This window comes from Suricata suricatta, chromosome 10, assembly GCF_006229205.1.
Source record: "Suricata suricatta isolate VVHF042 chromosome 10, meerkat_22Aug2017_6uvM2_HiC, whole genome shotgun sequence".
Taxonomy (NCBI): Eukaryota; Metazoa; Chordata; class Mammalia; order Carnivora; family Herpestidae; genus Suricata; species Suricata suricatta.
The window spans coordinates 9,071,877-9,092,765 of record NC_043709.1 but is presented as its reverse complement, the minus strand read 5'-3'; the positions used below and the strand labels follow the sequence as shown (position 1 = coordinate 9,092,765).

The window sequence follows — 20,889 nt, the reverse complement described above, 5'->3', positions numbered from 1 at the left end:
CAATGAATGAACAGAAGGGGAATGAGCCAATGGGGCAGAACAGCGGTGTCTCTGATCCTTACCAAGATGCCACCGTAGCCAATATTGTGAGGGCCTTGGAAGGACGGATGAGATTTGGACATGGAGAGAGCAGAACGGACAGGTGAGTCTTGGGAGAAAAGCAAGTTTTAGGGGTCAGCGAGGAGACCAGCACTGGGCCATGTGCATCTGAGGTGACAGTGGTGCCTACATGTGGGTCTGTCCCCCAACTTGGGGAGTTTTTCAGATATTCCAGCTCATTACAGAAGCTTGTTCCTGGGGCTCCTGGGTGGCTCAGTTGGTTAAGTGTCCGACTTTGGCTTAGGTCACGAGCTTGCAGTTTGTGGGTTCAAGTCCTGTGTGGGGCTCTGTGCTAACAGCTCAGAGCCTGGAGCCTCCATCAGATTCTGTCTCCCCCTCTCTCTGCCCCTCCCATGCTCATGCTCTTTCTCTCTCGGTCTCTCAATAATAAATAAAAATGTTAAATGTGAAAAAAAAAAGAGAGAGAAGTCCGTTTCTTGTGTGTACCTTGGCTCATGAATTGCCTATTTACTGTGGCTCCTGAGTAGTTCGCTACTTAAAATTTAAAACCAGTAAATAATTTACAAGGTACAAAATCAAGTAGTTGGGCAAAAAGTCTCCCTCCTGAGGTGCCTGGGTGGCTCAGTCGGTTAAGCGTCTGACTTTGGCTCAGGTTATGATGTCACAGTTCATGAGGTTGAGCCCCTTATCGGGCTCTGTGCTGACAGCTCAGAGCCTGGAGCCTGCTTCAGATCCTGTGTCTCCCTTTCTCTCTGCTCCTCCCTTGTTCGTACTGTTTTAAAAATAAACAAACATTTAAAAAATTAAAAATAAATAAATAAAACATTAAAAAAATTTTTTTTAAGTCTCCCTCCTGCCTCCCTCCGCTCAATACCCTTAATTTCTTGCATAGCCTGTTCAGAGAGCACAGAACACATGGTCCCGCATGATGCTTGTAGTTTTCTAAAAAACCTCCCAGGAGAGTCTGATGATCACTCAGGGTTAGGTGTCCCTCTGCTCTAGGTAGCTGGGAATATGGGGCTGAAATACAGGAGAGAAGCTAGGATTTGCAACCATTTCATTCATTCCACAAGTATTTCCTGAGCGCTTGCTCAAGGCCAATGCTGCACCCATGTCAGGGATGTAGCAGGGAACAGGGACATCCCTGCCTTCTGAGGGGTCAGAGATTCGTGGGGAGAAGCCAGTGACTTTGAGGTGATCAGTGCTGCAGGGGGGAGGCACAGGATGCCAGAAACATGCCCAGAAGGGGCACCTCCACTAGTCTTGGGGTACAGGATGCAGAGAAGTCCTTTCCAAACTGAGGCTGTTCAGGTGGAGAGCGGAAGGAACGTGCCTCTTGAGGGGAGGGAGGCTGGAAAGAAGAGCCGAGCAAGGGGTGCCCCAATGGTTCAGTAGGTTTAGCATCTGACTCTTTATTTCGGCTGAAGTCGATCTAATGGTTCGTGAGTTCAAGCCCCACATCAGGCTCTGCACTCAGTGCAAAGCCAGCTTGGGATGCTCTCTCTTTCTCTCTGCCCCTCTCCCATGCTCTCTCACTGATGCTCTCTCTCTCTCTCTCAATAAATAAATAAATAGATAAACTTAATAAAAGATGAAGAAGAGCTAAGCAAGGTTCATGGCCAGAGGGGAGGGAAGCCCACACTTCGGGCATGGAGGAAGTGACAGAAATAGGACACGGTGATGTGGGACGTGGGGAAGATCTGGGCCTCAGTCGTTCATTAGTACACATTGAGGAAGCACCTCTTACGCACCAGGCACTGCGCTCGGTGCCACCGGCAGAGCAGCATGGAGGCTGGAGAGGCCAGTCTGGCTCTGGTCCTGACACAGGAGACGTGGCCACACAGTCAAGGCCCAACAGAGGGCGGGCAGGGTAGCCGAGGGATGGGCTCTGGGGCCGAAGGCAGCCAGCGTCTGACATATCTGACCCGCTGCTTGGGCAGAGGACAGGAAGGACAGGCAAGGGGGCCCTTCCTCCAGGTTGTATGGGGACCCCGGTTTGCTCCCGCCAGCCCTGTCCTGGTTCTGACTGGCCATGAAGAGCACCGGGAGATATGCCAATGCGAGGCAATCTTTTTTTTTTAATGTTTACTTATTTTGAGAGGGGGGTGGGCAAGAGAGAATGAGAATGAGCAGGGGAGGGGCAGACAGAGCGGGGAGAGAGAATCCCAAGCAGGTTTTGCGCTGTGAGCACAGAGCTCGATGTGGGGACTCTAGTCCACAAATCGTGAGAGCATGACCTGAGCCAAAATCCAGATTGGATGTGTAACTGAGCCACCAAAGTGCCCCAATGCTGGGCAATCTTGAAAAGCCACCAGATCCTATGTCTGGGAGCAAAACATGCTTCCTCTTGGTTTTAAAATTAGCATAAAAAACAGGAGCGCCTGGGTGCCTTAGTCAGTTGAGTGTCTGGCTTCGGCTCAGGTCATGATCTCACGGTTTGTGGGTTTGAGCCTCACGTCGGGATCTGTGCTGACAGCTCAGAGCCTGGAGCCTGTCTTCAGATTCTGTGTCTCCCACTCTCTCTGACCTTCCCCTGCTCAGGCTGTCTCTCTCTCTCTCTCAAAAATAAATAAAACATTAAAAAAATTATCATACAAAATCACAGAGCTGACATGCAAATACATTCCTTTTGTAAACAACAGTACAGAAGCATATAGAGTAAAAAATGTTGACCCACCTTCCATCCCACCCCCCTTCTAGAAATGACTCCATTGACTGTTTGGTGTGTATCCTTCCAGACTTTTCTCTTACATGTTTATACATATTGAATGTCCTTCCTAGGAGCCAGACAGACACTCTTCTCGGGCCTGATTTAAGGGCCTTCATGAGTTTCAACTCCTCTAATTCTGGCAACAACCCTATGAGGTAGCTACATTATTCTTGCTATCACCTTTTTCCAGAAGACAGAGATTCATAAAGGTTAAGTAATTTACCTAATTTCACAGTCTGAGAAAATGGTGGAGCAGGAATTTAAACCCAAACCGTCTTATTCCGGAGTCTATGTCTCTAGTGCTTTACTTCTCCTGCCTACGCAGGCACTCACATAGAGACAAGGTTTCTTAACTTACATGGAACCACTCCAAGTGGTGTGTGTGTGTGTGTGTGTGTGTGTGTGTGTGTGTGTGTGTATGTGCACGCATGCCTTTATTCACAATTTAATGCTAAGCTCTACTCAACGGTGGGGTAGGCAGGGGCAACTGAAACAGTCTTGTTGTTGCATGAGTAAAAAATGGCTGAACCTCTGGGAAATGCAATTCAATTGTGTTTACCAAAATCTGAAATTTCCCCCCTAGGACTCTAGCCTGCATATAAGTACTTGCAAATCAGCCCCAGGACACAAATACAGAAATATTCACATGTTCACTATGATGAAAACACCACTGAAATATTTATCAGTAGGGAATAGTTAATGATGTCCATCAAACATATAGGAACAGACCAGGACAAGTCAACAGTGACTTTGAAGAATCTGCAAGAGTTATTTATGCCAAAAATAAATGAATGAATGAATGAATAAGAAAAAAAAGCAAAAACAGGTTACAAAAACAATATGTATGTTATGAGCCTACTCACATTAAAAATGGAAAACAGTAACCCTAAATATGTGTGTTCTATATTTCTAAATGTGTAGAAAAACTTCTGGGGCACCTGCTGGCTCAGTCAGTGGAGCATGCAATTCTTGATCTCAGGGTCGTAAGTTCGAGCCCCATGTAGAGGTTACTTAAAAAATCAAATATTATTTAAAGAGTCTGGAAGGATACAAAACAATTAGCAACAGTTACTTCTCAGGAGGAACTGAAGGGCTGGGAGTGATAAGAACTTTCACGGTTTACTTCTATACTTGTAGATGGTTTGAATATTTTGAATAAGGATGCATTGCCTTGGCATTTACATTTTTTTTAATGTTTATTTATTTGGTGGGGGGGGAGCGGCAGAGAGATGGAGAGAGAATTCCAAGCAGGCTCTGTATTGTCAGTGCAAAGCCCGATTTGGGCTCAATCTCACAACTCTCTCGACTGTGAGATCATGACCTGAACTGAAATCAAGAGTCAGATGCTTAACCCATTGAGCCATCCCGGCACCTGTGCATTTTAAAAAATAAATCAAAAAGACTGACTCAAGAGATGAACTGATCCCCAAAAGTCAGTACCAGAAAAGTTGGGGTAAGGGTGAGGCTAAAACCTGCAGAGGCATTCACCAGGTCAAGGCCCTGGGGATAGAGGAACTTGGTGGAAAGCAGGATGCCAGGAGTGATGGGGTTAAGAGATTTGGTGGGAGTGAACTGGCAGAAAATATTTGCAAAACACACAGCTGGTAAAGGACTATTATCCAAAATACACAAAGAATTCTTAAAACCCAAAAGTAAGAGAACAAACAGCTCAATCAAAAAATGGGGTAAAGACTTCAACAGACACCCCACTTAACAAGAGGGACAGATGGCGAGTAGGCATATGGAAAGATGTTCAATGTCATTAGAGAATCTCAACTTCCAACGACAAGGAGATACTGCTATAACCTGATTAGAAATGGCCGAAACCCAGAACAGCGATGACACCCAATGCTGGTGACGCTGTGGAGCGAGAGGCGCTCTCATTCATGGCTGCTGCGAATGCAAACGGGTACAGCCACTTTGGGAGACCGTCTGGCAGTTTCTCACAAAACGAAACATACTCTTACCAGATGGTCCAGGAATCACGCTCCTCACTATTTACCCAAATGAACTGAAAATGCGTGTCCACACACAAAACCCTGCACATAGATGTTCACAACAGCCTTAGGCAGAATTGCCAACACTTGGAAGCCACACTTCTGCAGCTGAACAGATAAATGAACGGGAGCACATCCAGACAATGGAATATTATTCAGCCCCCAAAAAGAAACAAGCTATGGAGCCATCAAAAGACATGGAGGAACATTAAGTGTCTATGACTAAGTGACAGAAACCAATCTGAAAAGGCTGTGTACTGTGTGGTTCTAACTCTATCATTCCGGAAAAGGCAAAACTATGGAGACAGCCAAAAGCCCAGGGCTTGCCAGGAGATGGGGGGTGCGGGGAACAGGAGCAGTGCAGGGGATTTTCAGGGCGGTGAGACCATTCTGTAGGACACTACAAAGGTGGATATAGGTCATTACACATTTGTCCAAAGTCACAGAACGTACAGCACAGAGAGCACTGATGTGAACAACGAACTTGTGGTGATAATGATGTGTCAATGAGGGTTCATCACTTATAAGAGATGTACCACTGTGGGGACGGGGAGCTGGCCCATGCATGGGGACAGGGGTACGTGGGAACTCTGTTCTTTCAGCTCAGTTTTGCTGTGAACCTAAAACTGCTCCTCAAAAGGAAGTTTGCTAATGATTAAAATATATCTCTGTGGGGCGCCTGGGTGGCTCAGTCAGTTAAGCGTCCGACTTTGGCTCAGGTCATGATTTCATGGTTCATGGGTTCGAGCCCCGTGTCAGGCTCTGTGCTGATAGCTAGCTCAGAGCCTGGAGCCTGCCTTCGGATCCTGTGACTCCTTCTCTCTCTGACCCTCCCCTGCTTGCACTGCCTCTTTCTGTCTTTCAAAAATAAATAAAAACATTTAAAAAAATTAAAAAAAAAATAAAATATATCTCTGAGACCTCTATTGCGCAAATATGTTTTCAAATAAAGGGGAGGGGCTCCCAGGGCCCCTCCTGCCCAGAAGCCTTACCTCAACACCCATTAACTCACCAGGTTGTCGGCCAACACATTGGGACTCAGATCTAGCTCCCCAATTGTTTCGTTCACCTGGTGGATGGAGCCAATGAGGCAGGCTGGGAGGTGAGTCTGCTAAGGACATTTTCTGGGTGCTGATCCCGCAGGAACAGGGCGGGGCTAGGCTCGCAAGGACAGCCACCCGCTCCCTTTCTGGGCCGACTCTCCACTCAACTACTTTCTGTGCAAACATTCACACTTCTTTTTTATCATTTTAAATGAGTGGCTTTATAAATCCTAAATGAAAACTAACCATATCCAAGACACCTTGGAAAATCATAAAAAGAATCATCCATTCTGCTACAACCCTAACAACTTCTGTTAGGATTTGGGGAGATTTGCTACCAGTATTTTTTATACCCATACCTTTTTTACATAATTGTAATCTCAGGGAAGGCTTATTTTAGGACTCTGACTTCTCCTCCAGTCATTATCATGATCATTTTCCATAGAGCCAAACAATCTTCATAATATTTTAAATGCCATTATCAGAATCCATTAAGAGAGTGCACCATAATACACTCAATTATTTCATGGCTGTTGACTACTTAAGTGGTTCATCATTTTTGCAATGATAAATAACGCTGTGGCGCACACAGTGAGCTGTTCCTGTATTTCGGATTACTCCTTTAAGAGAGATTTTCGGGGTAGGCATGGCTGGGCCAGAAGGCATCTCAACCTTGTTTATCACTGTTGAAATCTCTGTTCAGTTTAGTGGCCCCTCTTGTTACCCTCTCTAGGTTTGCATTTCTTTCCATCTTAGCCTCAATCAGTCTTATATCCTTTGCAGAAGCCCTGTAATCCTATCCCTTCTCACTGCCTTCCCAAAAAGCAGGGTTTGCTCTTATTTCCATTACCCTCAAGGGTTCTTATAAACCGGAGGATACTTGACCAATGAAGATGCCAAGGAGGGACATGACAAATCATAGGATGTGAAACGGGTTAGTTAGGTTGAGAGGAGTGTGGGATTAAGGAGGTAGAGGGGACATTAGAAAAAGGGCCAGGAAAGTGAGTTCCTGAAGCAGCCCCTGATGGGATCACTTGTGCTCTCCCAAGAAGGGTTTTGGAGAGGTGGAGAAGGGGAGGGGATGCAGAGGGACACATGCAGTGTGGCTGGCAGCAGCGGGACTTAAAGGTCAATGGGCTCTTTATCAGATGTGATGACCTGGCGGTATTTATAACCTGAGAGGCTTATTTGCTGGATGAGCTCTAAGGTCCTCCAGAGACGGGAAGATGGGATTCTGAGGGTCCCTGGCATAGAGTTCAGTGAGATGTGGATCAATGAAGGCAGGGCTAGAGAAGTAAGATGCTGGAAGAGTCCGGGTAATGCCAGAGAGGGCAAACTCTGAGCCCAGGTAGGAGGTCTGGCCGGTGAGAAGAAGTGAGGTCAAATGGAGTGAGAACAACAAAGTTGGGTCTTTTTTTCTTTATGTTTATTTTGAGAGAAAGAGACACACAGAATGTGAGCTGGGGAAGGGCAGAGAGGGACACACAGAATCTAAAGCAGACTCCAGGGTCTGAGCTGTTAGCACAGAGCCCAACGCGGGGCTCGAACTCATGAACCGTGAGATGGTGACCTGAGCCAAAGTTGGACGCTTAACTGACTGAGCCACACAGGCTCCTCGACAAAGTTGGGTCTCAAGCTCGCTTTTTTGAGTGGCAGAGGGCTTCACCATGGCTTCCTATTTGCTACCTATAACTATAATTCTTTGGAAGACAGAGGAGAAATAACAAGACAATGAAAAAAATGAACTCTTTTTTCTCCTTTCCTATTCTTTCAACAAATATTTCTGGTACTTTTTCCTTTGGGGCTCTTTCCGATTACCCTAGTAAAATAAATCCAAACAATCCTTCGCAGTCGCAAATTCTTGTAGAGGATAGGTAGGGCGTAACTCATTGAAAAAAAAAATTAATGAGCACATAAGGAAAGGAGCTAATAACACGGGTCACAGACGCAAGCCCTGGTTCCAGGTCCAGGCAGGTGTCTTTGCTCTGGACCGTAGATAGCACCATAAAAGGATACGGGGTGGATTGTCCTTCAGACTCTGCCACACGGCATTCTTCATCGCATTCCGGGCAACGAGGGAGACAGTCAGGGGCTCCTCCACTGGTACCATTGGCAAGGCCGTGACATTGACGATATCCATGTTCCTGAAATCAGCCATGGTCCAGTTTCTTGCAAACGGACAAACAGTACGGTTCCACTTATGAATCTCTCATTGCCCGCTCCGATCTTGTTCTCTGTGTAACCAGCCTCCTGGAAGTCGCAAATAGCACAGAACCATCTTAGAAAGCACAACCACGCCCATTTAGTACTCAGGGCTGATGGCAAGGCCCATGCTGTGTATGAAATGGAGAATAAAGGCCTTCATCTGACAAGCTCTTCTGGACAGAGGGTTTCAGACATACAAAGTTTTTCTTGTCTGCTGATGCTCCCCCTGTCTGCCAAGAAAGCTGTTCTGGTTTTTACAAGGAGATTAGGGTGCTGGAAAGACCACCAGGCAACCTGGGTTTCCAAATTTGAAAGGAAACCAACTTCCTGTCTGAGACTCCTTTGCCAAGTCAGAGGTTTGGATTCAATTCCTAAGACCCTTTTCGGCTCTCAGCTGCCTTGATTCTCTGTACTGGGTCTCTCTCCGCAGCTTGGGGCTCCTGATCCACCTGGGGCTTTCTGCTACCTCCCAGTATGCCGGTCCCATCATGAGTCTTCCCCCTGATTTCGGAACACTCAGCTAGACTGCTCTCCTGGGTCATGCTACCATTTGTGGGTCGTCTATGGCCAGAGCCTGGTGACACAGGCCTGCTTCTAAGGAAGTCAGGGGCACCTGGGTGGCTCAGTCGGTTGGGCTTCCGACTTCAGCTCAGGTCAGATCTCACATTCGTGGGTTCGAGCCCCGCGTCAGGCTCTGTGCTGACAGCTAGCTCAGAGCCTGGAGCCTGCATCTGGTTCTGTGTCTCCTTCTCTCTCTGACCCTCCCTCTCTCATGCTCTGTCTCCTTCTGTATCAAAAATAAATAAAACATTAAAAAAAAAGTTTTTAAGGAAGTCAAAGACTCATATGGGCCCTCAAGACGCTCATACATAATGGAGGGAGACCGAAAAGGTAGTTTAGTGGGAAAATTAACCCAGGGCCCTTTCATCACATTCTCTCTTCCTCTCCTTCAAGTCATGCCTTCTGCTCTACCCTCTTCTCCCCCATATCCCACATGCCTCTGCCTCTGCCTCTGAACTTGATCTTGGTCCCTGCCGTGCTATGCTTCTGGTGCCTCTGTGCCTTTACACAGGCAACCTGCTTTTGTCTCTCCATTATACCACTTACAATTCTGAACTGGAAGGATTTGCTTCCACACCTTTTCCCATTAGGCAAGTTACTCCCCAGGGATTAGGGACACTAGTTAGACCTTACCCCCTCGGGTCAAACTGGACCCTTTTAAAATACCATTGTTTCACTCACCCACTCCCATTCTGGTAAATAAAGGTTGAGTAACTGGGCCCTGGAAAGACCCTAAGAATGTAACTCCCATGACGAACATTGTGACCTACTTGTTTTTCAAGATTCTATTAAGCCACCCCACCCTTTTAATAAGACCTGGCTGAGGCAAAGTCCACAGGTGAAAGTCACCTAGTTGGCGCACCCCCCCACCCCCCGTATCTTAGGTGTCTTACTATGATCGGTCATTTAAAAAGACTAAGAACTTTAAAATAATCTGTTCCCACCAAAACTAATGTCTGTGTATTACAATGTAATTGACCATAATGAAATGCTGTAAATTGTAATTGGTTAATGACACAATGACCCATTTTGCCTCGCCAAAACCCTTAAAAACCCTGAGCTCTGCTTGGCGGGGCTCTCTTCCGAGGACTTCCAGCTACTCAGGAGGGGCCATTGGGCCGAACTAAAATAAACCCATTAACCAACTCCGTTTGTGTTCATGGATTCTACTCTCTCGGTGACTCGCATTGGGGAAAAAAAGGTCTAACACACTCACTATTTGATTCTATTTTGGACTCCATGCTTCTTTCTAGTCCAGAGAAGCTATCCATTAGGACTTGGGACTGTCCCAAGCCAGCTGAATTGCAGGAAAGGCTGTCCCAGGGCCAGGCCAATACTCTTTCCTCCTTCCTGCTCCTAGCCTTTAGCCCTATAGGCAAGGGGGAAAAGGAGGGGGGGAGGCAGGCGCGCTGCCGGGCCTCTCACTTTCCTCCTACTCACTCCTCAGCATGACTGGGAAACTATAGAATGTTCTCTGAAAAGCAGGCTTTTAGGGCAACCCTGTCAAGATGCCTCTTGCGTTAGCTTAACATTCTTACTCATGCCTGATGGAAGAATTGACTATTAATATGCTCCTTAAAAGAAATGTTTAAGATACACACACCGTTCTCTTCTGAATTTTTCATCATACCCTTTTAGGGATTCTCTGAAGTGTGACACGTTTTTACCTTCATTACTTGGGGAGCAAAAAAAGGATGGGGGAGAAAAGGAACTTTGCTGACTATCTACCCTGCGTCCCACACTGTGCAATGTTGGGGGCAGTATGAGTGGGACAGTCACAAACGTTCCGCTGTCATGCAGCACATCACTTCGCAGCCAAAATGTGAATGTTCTCTGTTTAAAGCTAACACGGCAGGGGCGCCTGGGTGGCTCAGTTGGTTGAGCGCCCAACTTCAGCTCAGATCATGGTCTTGCAGCTCATAGATTGCAGCTGACAGCTCAGAGCCTGGAGCCTGTTTTGAGTTTTGTGTCTGCCTCCCTCCCTCCCCCTCCTCTGCCCCTCCCCCATTCATCTCTGTTTCTCAAAAATAAACATTAAAAATGTTTTTTAAAGTTCACATGTTAACAATTTTAAGCATCTTAAATACATTAAAACAATGCTGACTTTGAAATCTGACTTTTGTTCAGTTTTGCCTTCAGCAATGACTACTTGCTGAGTGCCTGACACAAGCCAGCAGTGTGCTCTCACTGGAGACAGGTGGTGACCTAACTCAGACTCCTTCCCTGTCCTACTGGACTTATGTCTGCTAGGGGAGACATGCAGTAATCAAACAATTATACAAGTAATTGTGAATTACAACTGTGGCACACGCAGTGCTGTGAGATGAGCTGATATTTCATATGGACTGTAGCCAAGGCTTGATGGAAGAGCAGGAGTTAACTAGATAAAGAGGATGGGGAAATACCAGCCAAGCAGAGGGGAAGGGTAGGAAAAGGTGAGACCTGGGCATCACAGTAGCCACTGGCCACATGTGACAACTGAGCATTTGACATCTGGTTAGTGTGACTGAAGAACTGAAATTTCAATTTTAATTAATTAAAACTTAAAGGTGAAGCAGTATAAATGTAAAAGCATTGATTATATGTTGAAATGATAATATTTGGGATATATGAGTTAAGTAAAATATTCGAATTAATATAACTCGATTTTTAAAAATCTTTAAACTATGGCTACCAGAAAATTCTTAATTACATGAGTGGAGCACATTCTGTTTCCATTGGATGGTGCTGGATGAGACTGTGCAGGTTTTGTTCTGGGACATGGAACTCTCCCCTTCCCAATACACTGAGGTGTAGTCGGAAGAAAATTGCACTTGGAGCCAGAGACTCACGGGTTCTGGCCCTCACTGTATGGATAAGCTGGTGCACTCAGGAGGCAGCCAATGCACATCCCTTGAATGGTTCTGAGTTTCTTTATTTTTCCAATGGAACTAAATAATACACACTGCTAGGACTTCAGGAAATCTGGAGTTGATTCTCACTGTGCCCTTGCTCACTGTGCCACCTTGAAGTGGTCCCTGGGCCTTACTTAGTTTCCCTTGCTTGCAAAAGCTAATGGGAGTTGGGGGGTGGGGGGACGGCAGTCTGCGGAAGCAGACAGGGCGGGTCATCGCCTTTCTGTACTTCTTACCTGAAGACTTCGGCGGAATCCAACGAACTTGAGGGCGGTTCCGCCAAGGGTCCATCAGGGGACCCCGCAAAGTTCTGGATGGGACACCCGACCTCCACCAGGGAGGGGTGCCCTTTGCTTTGTGGTCGGGGAGGAGGCAGAGGAAGAGGAGCATCGGGGAGGGGCTCATTTTGCTACTGGGAGTCCTGGCGTTCCCCAGGCGACGCCAGGCGCAGCCACCACCGGCACTCTTCCCGCAACAATAGAACGGTGGGGAGCCACCTCCGCTTCCGCGAGACGCTGTTTCCACGGTGACGGGCCCGGGTGGTTGGGGAGACCAGACCAATGGGCTCGTGGGGGGGAGAGTGTAGTGTCTCGTCCCGGTCTATGGATTGGGGAATGGAAACAACTCCAGGAGACATTGACCCCGTGGAGTCCTTACTATAAGGAGGGCAGTCCTCAAGTGTTTCTGGTGCTTCGCAAAGGCTCCCGGTAGACATCCCACTGCGCCGGGCACCCCCACCTCTCGCAGTGGTAGAGGCCGGAGCGGGGCTGCGTAAGCGCATGCGTGCGGAGGCGGAGCAACCCGGGAGCCGCGGTCGCGGTGGGTGACGCGAACCTCTGCGGGCGGTTTCCGGCAGGTATCTGGCCGTGGTCCTAGGACGCGGCAGTTCTGAGTCTGGCGTCGCCTCAGGGCCCGGGGAAGGGGTGGGACGCCCGGGCGGATCCCGGGGTACCGAGGGCTTCCCTGCCTCTGGAGCGGCGCTAGGGCGCGGGACCAGGGGCGGAGGCTGGGCTCATCCCAGGCCCGTCACCGCACTGCTCGAAGTGGGTTTCCTGGATTAGAAACCGGGGTGGTAGTTCGTCTCCGTAAATCGGCTGTGAAGAGGATTAGATGAAGGCGTGCGTGTGAAAGTTTGTCCTCTGCGGTTATCGGAGTCCCGCAGCCCCGAGTGGCAAGAGTACCTGTGCGGCGCGTGGTTGGCTGGCTTTGAAATCTTTGAGGGACGCATATCTCTTTGAGAATCCAATGAAAGTCAAAAACTGCTCCCTCGCCTTCTTGCTAGGTTAAAATAGGGTAATGTATGTTGTGGTCCATTGCAAACTGTAAAGCACCGCACAGGGATGAAGTGATAATTATCATCAGCACAGAGGAGTAGACCTTATTTGAAACCCAATTCCACCGCCTTCCCACCGTGTGACTGGGGACGAGTTACTTAACTTCTCTGAGCCTCCGTTCTCTGATCTGTAGACTGGAACATACTTCATCTATTTCTCAGGGTTGTCCTGAGCATCAAATGGCCCAGCTTTTTATATACACCAACGCAGTACAACAACCTGTAAGTGGGTACTGTTGTTATCCCTGGTTACAAATACAGAAGGCGGAGGCCCAGAGAAGTTCTGGGGTCCCATGGGGGCTCCCTTCACTTCCTTAGAGCTGGGCCCTCTCTCCCCAGGGAGTTTCACTAGAGAGACCGCTTTTGGGCCAAGGGGGTCAGCCGGGACTTCTGGGTCCAAACTGATGTTCCAAGATCCTAGGGACTCAGCCAAAGTTGTGGATTATGGGTACTGACTTAAAAGGCAGTTCATCCAGACCCTTCCTTTTCCTCATCTATAATATATTGATCATTCTCTGCTTACCGGTTATGAGAACTGATGAGGTCATGAGGGATGTGTGCCTGTAAAAACTCTGAGAAATAGGGGCCCCTGAGTGGCTTAGTCGGTGAAGCATCCGACTTTGGCTCAGGTCATGATCTCATGGTTTGTGGGTTCGAACCTTTCATCGGGCTCTGTGCTGACAGCTCAGAGCCTGGAGCCTGCTTAGGATTCTGTGTCTCCCTCTCTCTCTCTGCCCCACCCCTGCTCACACTCTGTCTCTCAAAAATGAATAAACATTTAAAAAAAATTTCTTTTCAAACCCTGAGAAATAAAGTAAAGTGGCTAAGGTTTAGCAGGCAACTGAGGGACAGAGCCAGACCTGGAACTCTGTTGTGTCCAAGTGATACACTGTTAGCATGATTGGAGGCTTTGCAAGAACAGCTTGGCTAAGTACTTTTCCTTTTTCAGATGTCTGCAGATGTTTGGAAGGGGAGGTGCTGCTTTTTAGCTGTTTTTTGTTCATATTTTTCATAATTAACACATGAATATATTATTGTAATTTATTAAATCCAGAAGTATATTCCTTTAATATAATTTGATATTATAACATGGAATTGCTACCACTTGACCATTTTTTACCTATAAAGTGACAATGTCACTTAAGCCAGCCATCCCATTCCTCTTCCCACATTGGTGTATCTTTTCAGATTTTATTATTTTATTTTATTTTATTATTTATTTTTAGAGAGAGAGAGAAAGTGCACAAACAAGGTGAGAGAGGTAGAGAGGGGGAAAGACCGAGAGAATTTTAAGCAGGCTCCACGCCCAGCACAGAGCCACAAGTGGGGCTTGATCTCATGGCCCTGACATCATGACCTGAGCTGAAATCAAGAGTTGGACACTTAACCAAGTGAGCCACCCATGTGCCCCAGTTTTCTTCTATTTTTTAATGTGCACACCTACATTCTTGCCTTTAAAAAATTTTTTTCTAATGTTTTTAATGTTCATTTATTTTTGAGAGAGAGAGAGCACGTGAGCAGGGGAGGGACAGAGAAAGAGGGAGTCACAGAATTCGAAGCAGTCTCCAGGCTCTGAGCTGTCAGTACAGAGTCCAACGCTGGGCTTGAACTCACAAACTGTGACTGAAGTTGGATGCTCAACAGACTGAGCCACCCAGGTGCTCTGCCTTTTTAAAATTTCTGTCTTCTCTTATACCATTATAGTATACACATTGTTCTGTAGCTGGCTCTTTTTTTTTTTTAATGCTTATTTTTTAAAGAGAGAGTGCAAGCAGGGGAGGGACAAAGAGAGGGAGAGAGAGGCTCCGAATCAGGCTCCCCGCTGACAGCAGAGAGCCAGATGTGGGGTTCGAACCCACAAACCATGAGACCATGACCTGAGCCAAACTTGGATGCTCAACCTACTGAGCCACCCAGGCGCCCCTGCAACTTGCTTTCTTAATGTTAGACTGTATTGGATTCATTCCACGTCAGTCCATATACCACTGCCTCCCTGTTCTTACTTGTCTTATAGCATTGCATCATAAGAATGCTACAGTATATTTGGCTATATCCACTGTTGGTAGACATTTTGGATTTTTTTTTCACTGTTATCAACAGTAGGGAACATTTTTTTTTAAGTTTTTAAACTTGTTTTGAGAGAGACAGTGTGGGAGAGGGGCAGAGAGGGAGAGAGAATTCCCAGCAGACTCTGGGCTGCCAGCAAACCACGAGACCATGACCTGAGCTGAAATCCAGGGTCAGATGCTTAACTGACTGAACCACACAGGGGCCCCAACGGTAGGGAACATTTATGTGTGCATGTCCAATTGTTTCTGGAGGATACATTTTTAGAAATAGATGTGCTGGCCAAAAAGCATACACATTTGAAATTTTGCTGGGTTGGAGCCCCTGGGTGGCTCAGTGGGTTAAGCATCTGACTCTTGATTTCGGCTCAGGTCATGATCTCACAGTTGTGAGATGGAGCCCCATGTTGGGCTCTGTGGTGAGGATGGAGCCCGCTTGGGATTCTCTCTTCCTCTCTCTCTGCCCCTACCTTGCTTGTACGTGCATTCTCTCTCTCTCTCTCTCTCACTCACTCACTCACTCACTCACAATAAATAAACCCTAAAAAAAGAATAAAATTTTCCTAGGTTTTGCCTAACTGAAAACATTATTGCATCATGTGTTTCCACCTAGAGAAAATGAAAAGTATGGTGCCTGTGTGGCTCAAAGCGTTGAGCGTCCGACACTTGATTTGGGTTCAGGTCATGATCCCAGAGTTGCAGGATAGAGCCCTGCGTCGGGCTCCACAGTGGCATAAGGTCATTGACTCCTCTGTTTGTACCCATGACTTTTCCTGACCCTAGGAGAGGGGAGCGTTGACCTTCCCAGGCCAAAGATGCCTCTCTTTGGAAATACGTTCAGTCCCAAGAAGACACCCCCTCGGAAATCTGCTTCTCTCTCCAACCTGCATAACGTGAGTATCACTACCAGGCCCATTGTGGCGTGCAGTGTGGCTGAAACGTCAAGCCTGGTCTCTGGTGGAAAGTGTCCTGTCATCCCCCAGAGGCATCCTTGTAAGGAAGACATCTTTCTTTCTTCTTCTTCTTCTTCTTCTTTTTTTTTATGTTTTATTTATTTTTGAGAGAGAGAGAGCGAGCATGAGCAGGGGAGGGGCAGAGAGAGAGGGAGACACAGAATCCAAAGACAGGCTCCAGGCTCTGAGCTAGCTGTCAACACAGAGCCTGATGCAGGGTTTGAACCCATGAACCTCAAGATCATGACCTGAGCCGAAGCGGGATGCTCAACCATCTGAGCTACCTAATGGATGTAGAGATTACTTTAAGAAATAAACTTTTTTTGTAGTTGTTTTTTTAATTTTAGAAAGAGAGAGTGCAAGCAGGGCAGAGGGGCAGAGGGAGAGAGGAGAGAGAATCCCAAGCCGACTCCATGCTCAGTGTGGAGCCCAAGGAGGAGCTCGATTCCACAACCCTGGGATCATGACCCCAGCCAGAATCGAGAGTCAGATGGTCAACCAGCTGAGCCACCCACACATCCCAAATAAAGAAGCTTTAAAACAAAACTAAAGCCGGGGCACCTGGGTGGCTGAGTCCTAGGTTAAGTGTCCAACTTCGGCTGAGATCATCATCTCGTAGTTTGTGACTTCGAGCCCCGCGTCGGGCTCTGTGCTGACAGCTCAGAGCCTGGAGCCTCCTTCAGATTCTGTATTTCCCTCTCTCTCTGATCCTCCCCCATTCACACTGTCTCTCTCTGTCTTTCAAAATAAATAAAAAACACCTAAAAATTTTTTTTTAAATAAATAAATAAAAGTTTTTGTTGCGGGGTCTCTTGATGGCTTGGTCGGTTAAGCATCCGACTTTGGCTCAGGTCATGATCTTACGGGTTCGTGAGTTCAAGCCCCACGTAGGGCTCTGTGCTGTCAGTGAGGACTCTGCTTCTGATCTTCTGTCTCTTCCTCTCTCTCTGTCCCTCCCCTGCTCACACAACTTGGTCTTTCTCTCTCTCAAAAATAATAAATAAACATAAAAAAAAAGAATAGGGGGGCGCCTGGGTGGCTCAGTCGGTTAAGCGTCCGGCTTCGGCTCACGTCATGACCGCACGTTCGTGTGTTCGAGCTCCGCGTCAGGCTCTGTGCTGATGGCTCGGAGCCTGGAGCCTGCTTCAGATTCTGTGCCTCCCCCTCTCTCTCTGCCCCTCCTCATTCATGCTCTGCCTCTCTCTGTCTCAAAAATAAATAAAACACTTAAAAAAAAAAAGCATAGGAGCTCCTGGGTCAATCAGTTGAGTGTCTGACTTTAGTTGAGGTCATAATCTCGTGGTTCATGAGTTCAAGCCCCACGTCGGACTTGCTGCTGTCAGCCTGTCAGCGCAGAGCCCCCTTTGGATCCTCTGTCCCCTCTCTCTCTGTCCCTCCCCCAATTATATCCTCTTTTCTCAAAAAAATTTTTTTTAAATTTATTAAAAAGATAAAATAAATGCAAGTTTTTGTTGTGCCTTATCTGGTTTTCTGACTTTTAACAAAAAGTCATGAAGTGTGCCAGGTAAGGACTAGAAAAAGCATGAGTTGCCGGGGCCATGCGGTGAGCAGGAGAGGCACTGGGGCCGGGGTCCCTCTGCTTCCTGTGGCCTCCATGCACTGTCTCGTCCACAGCTGGATCGCTCGACCCGCGAGGTGGAGCTGGGCCTGGACTACGGAACCCCCACCATGAACTTGGCAGGGCAAAGCCTGAAGTTTGAAAATGGCCAGTGGATAGCAGGTGGGCTGAATCCCTGCTGTTCCGTCCAGCGGGAACGAGGAAGGGAAGCCCCCGCGTCACTGCCGGTTCTGTCCTCCTGCCAGACATGGGGCTTAGTGGAGGTGTGGACCGGAGGGAGGCTCAGCGGCTGCGCAGGCGGAACCAGCAGTTGGAGGAAGAGAACAATCTCCTGCGGCTGAAGGTGGACATCCTGCTGGACATGGTGAGCAGGGCGACGGGGAGGGGAAGCTCCTGCTGTCCACAGGTTCCTTCCGAGTGCTAGTTAGCCCAGCTAAGTTGCTTTGGGTCCAAGATGCAGACGAGACAGAGTCCCTACCCTCAGGGGCTCCCGGTCTAGCAGGGAGATGGACAAGACAGAAAGTGACAGTGCCTCGTGGCAAGGGTGACAGTTGGAGTCTGCCTCGGGCTTGGCACCAGGAGAGAGAAAGTAATTCTGGCCAGCCAGGAAGGTGTCACGGAGGAACGGCGGGGGGACGAGGGCATTCCGGGAAGAAGGGCAGTCTGCTCGTGGCCGGGAGGTGTCCCATATCCAGCTGGCATCAGTCGGCGAGGCACAGTCATCGCATCTGCCTCGTGCCGAGTGGACGAGACAGTGACAGCACCTGCCATCCTGTCTAGCTCAGAAGGGGAGCTCTTCTTTCACAGTGAGCTGCCCCCCGGCTTTGGAGAGTTAAGTTTCTGTCTTGAATATCTTCCACCTGCTGCTCTAACATCCCCGAAAGACCCTAACCAGGAAAGTAGCATTCTTTTTCAAGCATTTTCCCCCTAATCACCATTATGGGGGCCACAGGTCAGAAGCTACTCAGATTCCATTCTTTAGCCTTAGAATGGCTTGTTATGTGCCTTTTTCATCCCCTGAGGCCTCCTGTCTTCAAGGCAGTGAACTTGGTGCGATCCTAGGAGACCAAAAAGTTGAGAGGGTGGATCGTGATTTTTCTTTCAGTGCCAGAGGCCCTGGGTGTCAGGGAGTTGCATTCTGCCCAGGTACGAGGGGGTTCCCCTCCCGGGGGCCATCGGTGGTGTGTGAGAGAGGCCGGGGGGAGAAGGGGGGCCTCTCCCCAGTGCACAGAGCTGCCCTTGTGAACCTGGAACAACCCAGAAAGGTCTTCTTTGGTAACGGTCTGCTGTCTCACTTTTAGCTCTCTGAGACCACCGCCGAGTCCCACTTAATGGAGAAAGAACTGGAGGAACTGAAGAGCGTCAGCCGCAGGAGGAAATGAAGAACCTGACGACATTGGTTAGGAGGAAAGGGAGAAACCACCCACTAGAGGAGGGGGCTGTGGCTGGGGGCGGTTTTCTAGCCCAACTAGTGGACTGGGTCCTGGGAGAGTGTCATATGATGAGGCCAAAAGGCACTGGCCCCTGGGTTTGGCAGTGGGCACATACTGGTGGCAGCCAGGACTCCAGGCCAGGACCATCAGTAGGAACAAGCCCTGGTGTGCTGTCCAGTCCTCCCACGTTCAAATGCGCCTTCCCAGGTTCGCCCTCACCGGACTGATGCTGTGACCAAAGCAGCTGGAGTTCACTGTTTCCCCCCTCGCGCTGGTGTCCGGCATTGGCCCCAGTTCTAAAGAGGCCTGGCTCAGGGGCCCCGGATGAGCAGCTCCCCTGGTCCTCTGCCCCTGCCCGGGGCTACTCTATCCTTTAAAGAATATTGGTTCCCAGTTCCACAGCCTCTTCTGGCTTCAGCTTCCCGGTGTCAAGCACCAGCCTTCCACGGCAACACTATATTTTTGTGCTACTTTCCTGTTTACACGACTTTCTGAAAATTAAATGCTGGTATGTAATCTGTGTGTGGCCAGAGTGACTGAAGACTGAACGCAGCAGTTCCTGCAGAAGTACATAGAGCCTGGAGTTGAAGCTTCTGTTTCTCCATCCAGACACTGGGGTTCTGAACTGGGGGGAACCACCCTGGCAGGAGAAGGGCTCCAGCTCCCCGGGCGTCGGCAGAGGCTGACCTGGAGCAGAAACCGCGTCCCTGCCCAAATTCTGCTGCAGCCCTTCAGAGATTTGGGAGCAGCCTGGGACCTGGCAGGGACCTAGCATCATTCGGGTGGGAGGCTGCATTCCTAGAGTGGGAATTTGCACCGAAGTCGGTGTGAGCTGAGCTGCTTTGGCTGGAGGAGGGAGCCAGTGAGAGGAAGCCCACCCCCCCAGTTAAGGGGGAGGGCGCTAAGACGGGGACAGAGAGCCCAGGGCTTTCGACTCGGGATGGCCACCATGGTCAGTAGCTTCTGAAAGCCTGGGACTTGCCGGGGACAGGCCTCAGCACCATGCCCCCACTCCTTTCCCCCACGGCTCAGCGCTGCGGAGCGGAGACCGTCAGCATGTATGTGTCCTTGTAAGTTAAGGAGCCAGACTCCGGGAGGGGCAGAAACTGGTCCAGGATCGCAGAGCAGACGTGTGGGAGGCTGTGGACTTCTAGCTCCTGGGTGGGGGCAGCCTCTGTTGGGGGCTGCTGTCCACAACCCACCCATAGGGGCAGCTTTAGGGGAGACAGAGGCTCCAGCCCATACACCTCACTTTCTGATACAGGAGAAAGTAACTCCGAAAAAAATTAGAGGAGGTTACAAGTATGGGCAGGATGTAAATCTCCAGGGGCAGAGAATGGGGGCAGTTGGGAGTTGGCTATTCCTAGCCTGGCATCGTTAGCAACCATTTATTGGGTGCCCTTGACCAGACATCTATTGCTCATTCTCAGAATTCAAGTTTGCGATCGTTCTTTGCTCTTAGATGAAGAAATGAGCCCGGCAAGGTGTCATACAGCTGGAAGGGACAGAGCCCAGACCAAAACCTGGGGGATCATGAGGGGCAGGTTTGGGTCTCGCAGTGACTGTGGGGCCACCTCTGCACCACCACTGGCACCGGAAGGGGCTGGAGCCACTAGGTGGGACAGTTCTGCAGTGAAGAAGGGCCTCTATTTTAATTTTTTTTAATGTTTATTTCTTTTTGAGAGAAAGTGAGACAGTACAAGTGGGTGAGGGGCAGAGAGAGAGGGAGACATAATTCGAAGCAGGCTCCAGGCTCTGAGCTGTCAGCACAGAGCCCAAAACAGGACTCTAGAACCCATGAACTGTGATTTCATGACCTGGGTCAAAGTCGAACGCTTAACCAACTGAGTCACCCAGGAGCCCCAGGGAGGACTTTTATTTTGAGTGGTAAGGCAAATAAGCCACTTGTGGGTTTGAGCAGAGGAGTGTTATGATCAATATTTTTTTTTAATCCTCTGGCCAGATCCTCAGCCTTCTGTGCGGAGAGAAGAGACTGAAGGGGGCCAGGCTGAGGGACAAGCCAGGTGGCTGGCGAGAAGGTGAAGTGGTCAGATT

The 20,889-nt window shown here is 48.7% G+C and overlaps 2 protein-coding genes across 7 annotated transcripts in view; one reads left to right on the top strand and one right to left on the bottom strand.

Moving 5' to 3' along the window:
* FAM227A (family with sequence similarity 227 member A) overlaps nucleotides 1-11,955 on the bottom strand; it is a 46,982-nt gene extending 35,027 nt beyond the window's left edge. For all 3 annotated transcript variants that reach the window (XM_029955285.1, XM_029955286.1, XM_029955287.1), the window contains exons 1-3: nucleotides 11,707-11,955; nucleotides 7,827-8,060; nucleotides 5,780-5,862 (exon numbers count right to left, since the gene is read on the bottom strand). In XM_029955285.1, the coding sequence (XP_029811145.1) occupies nucleotides 5,780-5,862; nucleotides 7,827-7,968 (225 nt within the window). In that variant the 5' untranslated portion in view covers nucleotides 7,969-8,060; nucleotides 11,707-11,955. The remainder of the gene's footprint in view (nucleotides 1-5,779; nucleotides 5,863-7,826; nucleotides 8,061-11,706) is intronic.
* Nucleotides 11,956-12,239: 284 nt separating this feature from the next.
* On the top strand, nucleotides 12,240-19,350 carry CBY1 (chibby family member 1, beta catenin antagonist). 4 transcript variants are annotated; one of them, XM_029954114.1, is made up of 6 exons: nucleotides 14,437-14,461; nucleotides 15,653-15,762; nucleotides 17,458-17,563; nucleotides 17,647-17,765; nucleotides 18,703-18,800; nucleotides 19,042-19,350. In XM_029954114.1, the coding sequence occupies exons 1-5, from the start codon at nucleotides 14,437-14,439 to the stop codon at nucleotides 18,781-18,783; spliced, it is 441 nt and encodes a 146-aa protein (XP_029809974.1). In that variant the 3' UTR covers nucleotides 18,784-18,800; nucleotides 19,042-19,350. The 4 variants fall into 4 exon arrangements, with proteins under 4 accessions (XP_029809975.1, XP_029809976.1, XP_029809974.1 ...); XM_029954115.1 differs by lacking the exon at nucleotides 14,437-14,461 and adding an exon at nucleotides 12,240-12,326 and having other exon boundaries at nucleotides 18,703-19,350; XM_029954116.1 differs by lacking the exon at nucleotides 14,437-14,461 and adding an exon at nucleotides 12,246-12,322 and having other exon boundaries at nucleotides 18,703-19,350.
* The last annotated feature ends 1,539 nt before the right edge of the window (nucleotides 19,351-20,889 follow it).

Coding starts and splice junctions, on each gene's coding strand:
- CBY1 (XM_029954114.1), top strand. CDS start 14,437: ATGCTCAACAGACTGAGCCACCCAG. Junction 14,462..15,652: donor CAACAGACTGAGCCACCCAG/GTGCTCTGCCTT, acceptor TCCTGACCCTAG/GAGAGGGGAGCGTTGACCTT. Junction 17,564..17,646: donor AAATGGCCAGTGGATAGCAG/GTGGGCTGAATC, acceptor TCCTCCTGCCAG/ACATGGGGCTTAGTGGAGGT.